The sequence below is a fragment of the Carassius auratus genome, unplaced genomic scaffold, assembly GCF_003368295.1.
Source record: "Carassius auratus strain Wakin unplaced genomic scaffold, ASM336829v1 scaf_tig00039398, whole genome shotgun sequence".
Lineage (NCBI taxonomy): Eukaryota > Metazoa > Chordata > Actinopteri > Cypriniformes > Cyprinidae > Carassius > Carassius auratus.
In genome coordinates, this window is record NW_020526511.1 from 99,663 (window position 1) to 110,000 (window position 10,338).

The 10,338-nt window shown below is 37.1% G+C and overlaps 2 protein-coding genes across 2 annotated transcripts in view; one reads left to right on the forward strand and one right to left on the reverse strand.

Annotated features, from left to right (window-relative positions):
• LOC113083895 (uncharacterized) overlaps window positions 1-3,908 on the forward strand; it is a 63,860-nt gene extending 59,952 nt beyond the window's left edge. Inside the window, exon 12 of the mRNA XM_026254719.1 lies at window positions 502-3,908. Coding sequence (XP_026110504.1) covers window positions 502-572 — 71 coding nt within the window. The 3' untranslated portion in view covers window positions 573-3,908. The remainder of the gene's footprint in view (window positions 1-501) is intronic.
• Window positions 3,909-5,307: 1,399 nt separating this feature from the next.
• Window positions 5,308-10,338, reverse strand: part of LOC113083896 (limbic system-associated membrane protein-like) — an 86,882-nt gene continuing 81,851 nt past the window's right edge. The window contains exons 6-7 of the mRNA XM_026254720.1: window positions 8,788-8,936; window positions 5,308-8,153 (exon numbers count right to left, since the gene is read on the reverse strand). Coding sequence (XP_026110505.1) covers window positions 8,056-8,153; window positions 8,788-8,936 — 247 coding nt within the window. The 3' untranslated portion in view covers window positions 5,308-8,055. The remainder of the gene's footprint in view (window positions 8,154-8,787; window positions 8,937-10,338) is intronic.

Consider the following 10,338-nt stretch of genomic DNA (forward strand, 5'->3'; position numbering starts at 1 on the left):
TTTCCCTGTGTGTTAACATCAGGAAATATGGCTGTCGGATGTCTGACTCAATCTGACTTGACTCAATGTATTTTGCCTCACCCCCAAACATATGATTCGACTATCGGTCGAATATCAGCAAGATTCCAAAATTCTGATTCGACTATGAAAATCCTTAGTTGGGGACACCCCTAATGGAGATGCACAAGTATTAATGACTAGTATGTGGTTATGTATTAGCCAACTATCGAGCATAATCTGTCCCTCCATGTATCTTCTGAAGCCAATGGAAGATGAACAAAGTGATTTATTTTAGGTTTTCAAGGAAAGACTTCTATAGATTCATATTATAATAGTACTATCTTTGTATTTTGTCATTATATTTTGTTTAATGTTCTGTTGTTTCAGCATGTATAGAGACAATCAAGTGGAGCTGTAACATCATACATGTGTAGATTTACATGAAGGAGTACTTTTTTGTATTCTTAATTTTTAATTTCTGTGATGTCTATTTTCTTTAAGCTTCCGAAGAAGACAAAGTGAGGGAACAGATGGAAATGACCCCACTGCAGTCTCAAGAGTGTGGAAACTAAGAGGATGAGCAGCAGGGGACGAGTTCACCTCAATAAGACACGCCCATCAATCTTTGTGACATCATCAACTGAATGTCCATACGTCTCAATGTTCATACTATTCATCCTAAACAGTATGTGAGATTAGAATAAGTGTGTCCTAAAGCATAGTATGTTGAAAAGAGTATGCCAAAATTCCCTGGATGGTCTACTATTTCAGATCGATTTCTGAAGTGTGGATCCGTGCACAGTCTAATGGCTAAAATGAATGATTCAGTCCAGAACTACAAACAGGAATAAAATGTGTTAGAAAAACTACAAATGTGGTGGATGCGCGTGATCGACGGTTAGGTAGAGAGGTTTACAAAATAGGGTTCAGGCGTAATTTGCGGGGGGATTGGTGGGACATTCCCCCACACCTTATTGCCAGGATCAATATTATCTCTGCCACTCTTTGAAAGTAGGTGTAATTAAAAATAATATTATTTATATTAGATTAATTATATTAAATTAATTATTATAATAATATATTAACCATACATAACGTAGGCCTATATATATTCCACGCTCAAGCTTGCGTATAAAACAGTTGCCTCAAAGCACCGGCAAAGTGATTATAAACGTCTCGGGGGAAAAGAAGACATTGTAATTATTTATTAATAAACTACTGCTTTCTGAGACGGGTTGCAGAATGCGACCACCATCTCCACATGGATGTGCCTCTAAGAATGCACCTTTCCATTCGAACTACAAAATTAAAGAATATCCTGTTTTGGTCATATTTTCTATTAACTGCAGGTCTCCAGACTGCAATCGACTAAAGTTTGTGAGTGGTCGCACTGGCTCTGCAGGAAGTGGTTAAACTCATTAAAACTGCCATTTCTGTTGCATATGAGAAACATCACATGACAGCGCAGTGCTTCGAGTGTAGAGCCTGTTTGTTCTCCCCGTGTCGGCAGGAGTTTCATAGACGCACTCAGCAAAAATGATGCAAATATTGATGGTTTTCACGCTAAAGTAAAGTAAAAGACCACTTCTGAAACCAGAGAAGGTGAACATGTTAGTAATCTTGTGTGGAATTAAAACAAACTTACAGCACTGTCACCGACAGCAAGTTTAGTTTTACTTTTATTTTCATTTTGAAAAGTTCATCATTACTGTTTACCTCACATTATGCTACAGAGGCTCTCTTTTATTTTTTTTATTTTAATCCTCTTTGTTTGCTAAACGTTCTGTCATTTATGAGTCAGTATATCCTAATACAGCATATAGTGTAGGCTTATGCCATGCCTCCTCTTATTAGTTTTTTATAATAAACATTTTGTTAGCTAGTTTGTCATTGAATCTTCACAAAATTAAAATCTCAAATAACACTACTGATGAAAAAGAACAGGTTTAATGTTAACCCTTTCGTTTCCATATAACTATAAACCAGGGTTCCTCAGTTAGTTTTCACTGGGGGCTGATTTCTGCCAAAAACACCAAGCCAAGGGCCACTGACCTAACCCCCCGCCCCGGTAGTCTGTTTTTATGAACAGTTTTGCATTTAGATGCAGAAGAACTTTGCCTGTTGAATATTCAAAACATACGAGTAACCAAAAAAAATCTGGATCTCCATGTCTTCCATGCAAATCAACTATTCCTGATCATCTCCAGACTGGATCTCTTCTCTTCAATTTCCCTAATTGCAGATCCAATCATTAGATCTGTCATCATTAATATGTTTATACTTAATCCCCAAGTAAATTAGGTTATTCAATAAAAAGATAAAAAACTAGCAAAACAAGTTGTGCGGTGTCCCCACAGCTTTTCAAAGCAAAGTTACGCCACTGGGTTTGAGTTACTAATGATCAACAATTAACCTGGTAAAAAATATTTATTTAGAGTTGTCCGTTTTATATTTCTTCTTCATCAGTAATGTATAATTTTATAAACACCCATTCGGTCGTTAACTTTTAAATGCATCATTAAATGCATCTTCTCTCCAGTACTGTAGGAAGTTAAATTAAATGAAAAGTGGAAGATGTTAACTGTGACAAGATGATTGACAGACCAGTTTACAGTGACGGGGCATTCTTTAACTGCCTTCACAGGATTACTTCCCCTTAATTATTTAAATGCTTAGTGAGGGGGAAATTACAGCAGCTTTTATGGAGAAACATAGGTTAGAAAAAAAAAAACGTGTTTGTGTATTGTTAGATGCTAGTTGATATGGCATGAAATGGCACATGTAGAAATGTATGTAATCCAATACTTTAAAAAACAGCTTTAAAAGTATTGTGTTTAAGCTAATGTTTTGTCACACCAGGAGCCTCATTTATAAAGTTTGCATGTTCAGATTTGATCATAGAGCGTGTGTAGGCTTAAATATACGCTAACAGTTATATTTGTAAAAGCTTTCGTTGACGTGGAAGAGTGCCTAGCATCACAACAGGGTCTCGCACTTTTTCTTGTCAGAGTACTGCAGGTTTTTGGAAATGTAAGCTGTTCTTGCAGCTCGATGTTCCAAACTAAAGAATTTAGATGATGACTGGTGATCTTTTAAATGTTAATGACACTAATAAAGAGTTTTTTACAAGGCAGAGAGCTAAAACCATTAATTTGCGATTGATAGAATTCACATTTGAAAGAGAGGCATACGTGTGTTTTCGGTGCGTACGTTCATTCTATGAATCACATGTACACGTTTGAGAAATTATTGTAAGATCAAATTTAGGATGGTTTCTGTGCAACATTTTATAAATGAGGCCCCAGGGGTGTAGCTGTCAAATACAATAATTTTATGTATTCATGCATTTATTTTTTTTATACAAGGATTAATTTTTTTTATATAATACTTTGAATTTGCTATGAGAAATCAAATACTTCTGGACAATAATCAATGATTTGTAATCTATAATGTTTTCAATAGGCACTTTTATGATTGTTTTATATGCTACAAACAATTATTTACATTTTCTGCACAGAATAAAGTAGAAAATATACTTTATAGTTTCTGTACTGTAATAAATTATATGTAAATTAGCTCTGCATCATTAATAGATTGAATTTCTTGTGTTTATTGTCTTAATGTTTAACCAGTTCATTCTGCTTTTTGTTTTCTTAAGCGTAGCTGCATAGATGTGTTTGTCCATATTAGGCATTTCCTGGCACTCCTTAAGCCTGAGACACACTGAACAATTTTCAACAAAGATTGAAAGATTGGGATCGTGAAACAATCAATTTCTGATTCAATTTCAAATTCAAATTTTCTCCATTCTGTCACCGATGGAGTTTCGGTTCCTTGCTGCTGTCGCCTCTGGCTTGCTTAGTTGGGGTCACTTCATCTACAGCGATATCATTGACTTGATTGCAAATAAATGCACAGACACTATTTAAACTGAACAGAGATGACATCACTGAATTCAATGATGAACTGCCTTTAACTATCATTCTGCATTATTGACACACTGTTTTCCAAATGAATGTTGTTCAGTGCTTTGACCTTGCATTCACCACAACCCGATGCCAATCTTTCATCTGGGACAGCCGAAAATTGTGCAGTGTGTCTCTGGTTCTTTGAGCACCAGATCACTTGTCTGTCGATACGAAAACGTATTTATCTCATTTGAATAAAATAAAATGTTATAGTATTTAACTTTCCTCTCTATCAGCAAATGATGATTCATTTGCTTTGTTGACTAACTCAGAGAAAGAGAGAAAAATCTTTCTTCAGTCGATGCTAAATGAATGATGCTAATGCAGAGTTATAGTTTGAGATGTATTAAAAAGAAAAAGCAGTTACTGTCGTAAGCAAGTATAGCATGCATCAAATCTTCGTGGTTCCCAGCATATGTGTTATGTCTAATAAAGATTTCTGATTAACACTGTGTCAGCTACATTTGATTATTTTATTATACTCAAGTGTTTAGGTGAACTCTGTATGAATGCTGTTACAGTAGCATAAGTATTAATTCATTTTTATTTTAACCCCCCCCCCCCCTTTTTATCTGGCCTTTTTGCTTTTGTTTTTTTGTTCAGAATGCTCTTATGTGTTTTATGGATATTTTGTTCACTGTAAGCAATACTCTCGAACCTGTTCTGTTCTATCATACTGTGTCTCTACTGTACCTCCTGCAGTAAACAGTAAAGGAAAAAAATAGCTTTTTACTGGAATGCTTTTGAATGTGAACATCACTGTTCATTTGGACATACAGTTCCTAACCAAGAAATTTTGTATAAAACAGTGAATTGCATGTTTTGCATGCAAATACCTGTAAAACTGAGACTGAAAAGTCTATGCAGTTTTTGTAATGTCAGCAATATCCAGTATTTTGAAACCTGGTGTACTTTGATTGACTGCATGTATCTTGTGAGGTGAAAACAAGTGTTATTCTTTGACAGAATAATTTAATTTTGAGTCAGATTTCCAGTGTTTTGGTAAAGTTGGTGTGTTGACAGAAAGATGTGTTCTATTTTGAAATGAAGATTTAGTATATATTTAACAAAATGTGTTTTTGAGAAGAAAATTATCCATTTGGCTAATTGTGTTTGTAGGTGTTAGTCTGTGTTAAGAGTTTAGAAAAAGTATCTGAAGTATGGTTAAGTGCTTGTTAGCGAATGAAAAAAACTGTAACATGCAAGTCACTTGCTAATCATGCTACAAACATGCTAGCGACATGATAGTCACTTGTTAATCATTCTGGAAAAATGTTAGAAACATGCTGGCAACATGCTAATCATGCTAGAGACATGCTAGCCACATGTTAATCATGCTAGAAACATGCTAGCAACATGCTTGTGGTTTTATAAGATTTCATAATTTTTTGTATTGTGTATATTACTGACTAATGTGTGTGTGATTTGAAAGCTTTGATTTTGAGAACAAGTGAAATGGTTTTGAAGTGATTGTTTGATTTTGTCTGAAGAGTCAGATTTTCTGTGATTTCAGTTTGAAGATTTTGATTTTTGTTGAAGATTTTGAGAAAATGAGTGATGATAAAAAAAATGAAGAACTGTAAAATTAAAATGTTGCAGAAGTAATTTTTTAAGTGAGTTATTAGCAAATAAGAAAACCTGAGTTCATCAGCAATTCTGTGTGAAAGTGATCAAATAAAACCAGATCTCTATATCCACAACACAGATTTCAGAAACAACATCAGTAATATATCATTTATTGTGTGATTGTACTGTTACGCTCGCAAATTAACATGCCATCATTAATTACAAGTCAAAAGTCTGAATCCATCAGTTTTCCCAACAACTGATCATAAATCATTAACTTACAAAATCATATTGTACTCCTCTTATATATATTAAGGTAAGCAATCCAAAACCTTTATAACTATAATTATACTTTTTTTTTGTTCAAATCAGAAACTTTAATAAATATATAATTGTTTGTGTATGTGTGTGTGTGTGTGTGTGTTCAGATAAAAGGGTCCCGTTTCTAATTTTATGATTTTAATAGTAAATTCAAGTTAAGTATTTTAAGTGTGTGTTTGTGGGCATTTATGATTCAGTGTGCGTTATGATTTTGAGTGCACTTGTGTTTTGTTGTGAAATGATTTCGGAGATGACGTCTGTGAAGTGAAGTTTACACTGACTCTTCGTTTCAAATAGAGTTAAAAACACAATAACTGACATTTAAAGGGAGAGCTAACAATCTTTATATTCCTTTATTTTCATGTTACATGATTAACAGAGTTCATAAGCCTCATTTTCTCACCAAAAATTACTATCTTTTATTTTTTTCTTAAACCCACTTTTGAAATACAACAAATTCAAATGACTTTATTTCCATTTCAAACACTTCATGAGTTCTTTACAGTGCAGATTTAAAAAATCGTTCCGCTAATTTTAGAGTAAATAAACACAGTTAGAAAATGTTCATTGCTTTTCATGAAGATGTCAGCGGAACGAGACGGAAAACTCTTTCTAGAGACTCCAGCGTCCCGAGGATCGACAAAGACACGGCGTCCAGTTTTCTTGTCATGTTACAGAGCATCAGGAGTAACACACACACACACAGACAGAAACACACAAGTCCTGGTCCAGACTTCAGATCGGATCAAACTCAGACAACGGTGTTCAGGGCACGAGCGAGAGCTTCTGAGGACTACAGGACACACGACTAGCCCTTAAACCAGTCGCCGAGCCACAGCGGCTTCATCCAATCAGAGCTCACACGCTGAAAGATCATTGGCTGAGAGAGCTGTCAATCAAAGAGCTGAAGAGCTCAGGAGGGATTCATTATACCGTTTAAATGTCTTTAATATATGAATGTGTACATACAACTTGTTCTCCGAGAACTTTAAAATAAATAAATCTGGTAAACAAGAAAATCAGGGACGGACGCTTCACAAATTCAATCACGCAGAAAACTAATGTGTGTGTGCGTGGATTCAGTGTGTGTAAATCATCTCTAAAATGGCTTTTTTATATCGTTTTCTCGAATCGTTTGGCAGTCAGTGGATTCAGCTCATTTCTGTCCAACTACTTTTATAATAACTAATGAACAGAAATGATCAATCTCTATGAATAAGAATAGTAGTGCAGCCGCTACAAAGGTAAATCTAGTTTTAGAACGAGATATTTAAATATTTGTATTAAAAATCTTTGTTTAGTATCTAATTTCAGTTTGTTACAGGAAGCATCAAAGCGCCACCGCAGATAATTAACTAATGAAGAGACCTGAACTGAAGATTCGTTTCGTTTCCATGTGAGGACATTCGATTAAACGAGTATTTACAGACGACAGACGCGACGGGATGAGCAGCGAATCGAAGCGAAGCATTCATTGGTGTCGTACAATTCAGAGTTCATACGATTTCACAGACACACAGAAGACGAGGTTCAGGACACGAGGATCTCACACTTTACCAAAATCATCCCACAGCACTCTACAGGTTTCCCTCCAGAGGAATAGTTTTTCACGAGAGAAACAGTTCTCAGATGATCCAGGCTTTCACAGGAACCCTCCAGGAGTGGGAGGGGTTGAGTGTGTGGGCGGGGCTACACATGTGGGAGGGGTTTGGTGTGTGGGTGTGGCTACACATGTGGGAGGGGTTTAGGTCAGGGGCTGTGAAAAGAATCTCCTATCAATCTTCACAAACACAGACATGATCTGATCTGTGAATATCTTCATGATGAAGATTCAGGAGAAAATACTGTGTTCCAGTCCCTTCTGCTAGTCATTAGTCCTAAACCACATCTAAAAGACTTTACATGATCCTAGCGCTCCTTCATTAGTTTACATTAGGCAGATTTGGGAACAGACTGCAGGGTATTATGGGAAAACACAATGAAATGAACCATATTTCTAGATGATTTCACTCAGACAGAAGTCAGTGCTTGACAACAACAATATTCTTGTCTTGAAAATAGCACCTTCTTTCTTTTCTCCATGTCATATTTGTTCCTGATAATAAGACGGTCGTCCTGTCGGGGCGTAACGGTGAGCGAGGATGGACGGATGGAAACAGTCTGAGATGATCGATCGAGTTCAGAGCATCAGCGCTGAACATTAACACTTCAGAAGAACTGAGAGAACAGACAGGAGGAGGAGCCAGAATGATTGACAGACGCAGCCTGAGGCGTTGATGTCCCGCCCAGTGCCAGGTTCTGAGAGAGAGAGAGAGAGAGAGAGAGAGAGAGAGAGAGAGAGAGAGAGAGAGAGAGAGAGAGAGATGTTGATAAACTGCACCATCTGTTGGTCGACATACTGAACTACATCATTGTGTGTGTGTGTGTGTGTGTGTATGCGTGATTGTGTCTGTGTGTGACTGAGTATGTGTGTGTGAGTGAGTGTGTGTGTGTGAGTGTGTCTGAGCGTGTGTGAGTGTGTGTGTGAGTGAGTGTGTGTGTGTGAGTGTGTCTGAGCGTGTGTGTGAGTGAGTGTGTGTGTGAGTGAGTGTGTGTCTGACTGTGTGTGTGTGAGTGTGTCTGAGCGTGTGTGAGTGTGTGTGTGAGTGAGTGTGTGTGTGAGTGAGTGTGTGTCTGACTGTGTGTGTGTGAGTGAGTGTGTGTGTGTGAGTGTGTCTGAGCGTGTGTGAGTGTGTGTGTGTGTGAGTGTGTCTGAGCGTGTGTGTGTGTGTGTGTGTGTGTGTGAGTGTGTCTGAGCGTGTGTGTGTGTGTGTGTGTGTGTGAGTGTGAGTGTGAGTGTGTGAGTGAGTGTGTCTGAGCGTGTGTGTGTGTGTGTGTGTGTGTGTGTGTGTGTGTGTGTGTGTGTGTGTGTGTGTGTGTGTGTGGTTCTCACTATAGAGGAACACGCTGGCGTTGTGGACTCCCAGTCTGTTGGTGGCGACACATGTGTAGTTTCCGTAGTCGTCCTCCGTGACGTTTGCGACCACCAGCAGTGTGCGAGAGCCGCTGATCTGAATACTGACGCTCTGAGAGCTGGACAGTCTGACAAACACACACAGACACTCACAGATCATCATTACTGTAAACCAGATGCAGTTCAACTTACAAAATCTAATTCTGAATGTATTATTATATTTATTAATTTAGATTATTTACTGATTTCTGTAAGAACCTTAATTTTCTTGTGTTCATTCATTCATGTATGTTGTTTTTATACTGGTAATAGACAGACGGGATGAATTTCTCATGTGCAGCATTTTTATTGTATAACTATAACTACTAAAATGTATGTATTTTTATGCAATAAAAAATTATGGAATACACTATACATATTAGATTAAAGAAAAATACACACACATACATATACAAATACTTGTACATGTCATAATGTACATACACCTTGCAGAATCTGCTAAATATAGCATATATTCAACTATTACAGACGGTTCAAACGCCCACTGATGCTCCAGAGGGAAAAACCATGCACTGAAGGAAATATCATGCCCCTTTTGACATGTTATATTGTTCTTGGGTGTCCCCAGAATGAGTCTGTGCAGTATCAGCCCAAAATAGCCGGCGGATCATTTATGATAACAGCTGGAAAATGTCATTTTTGGGGCATGTCTAAAAAAGAGTGTTTTTAAATGAAAATGAGCTGCATATTCGGCCCTTCTCCAGAAGAGGGCGCCGCTTACATGTCTCTCTGCAGTGCACATGTACAGCTGAAGCTAGCAGGTAGAAGCAACATAACTGAGAGCAAGGAACCGGTGTTTAGCCTTGCATATAGGACGCGATGTTACAGAGCTCGGCCATGCTGACCTTTTGTAGGGGGGCTTCTGAACAGAAAAGAGATGTGTACATTTTTCTTATTTTGCCTAGATAACATATTTTTTCATTTAGCACTGCCATTCACAAGCTATAAAAGAAACGTACATGTTTCCCAGAAGTCCCTGATTTTCAAATTAAAAATGTTTTCACCCCCGGCTCTTAATGCATGGAGCATCAGAGAGGGATTGGACCTTCTGTAATAGCTGTGTTCGAGTCCCTCAGTTGTCCTCAGTGTGAAAAGATGGATCTCAGAATCATGCAGTCATTGTTGGAGAGGGTTCAGATACACACAAATGCTGGAAAAACAAAGAATTAGTGAAAGCTGAAGGGCTTTTCTGAAGAAGAGACTCGTGAAACACAAAAACACAGCTGTGGATCATTCAGCTAACAACACAGTATTGAGAGTCAAGGGGATGTTAACTTTTGTCATTTTTATAAATTCAACTAGTATTTTCTCTTCTGGACTATATGTAAACATATTATATGTGAAATATCTTCTTCAGGTCAGTACTAAATGAAAAATAACATGCATGATCCCTTTTATTTTTGTAAAATAATTAATTAAATGTATATGAAATTTTTGTTTTATTTTCTAGCACTGAAGAACCACAATAAA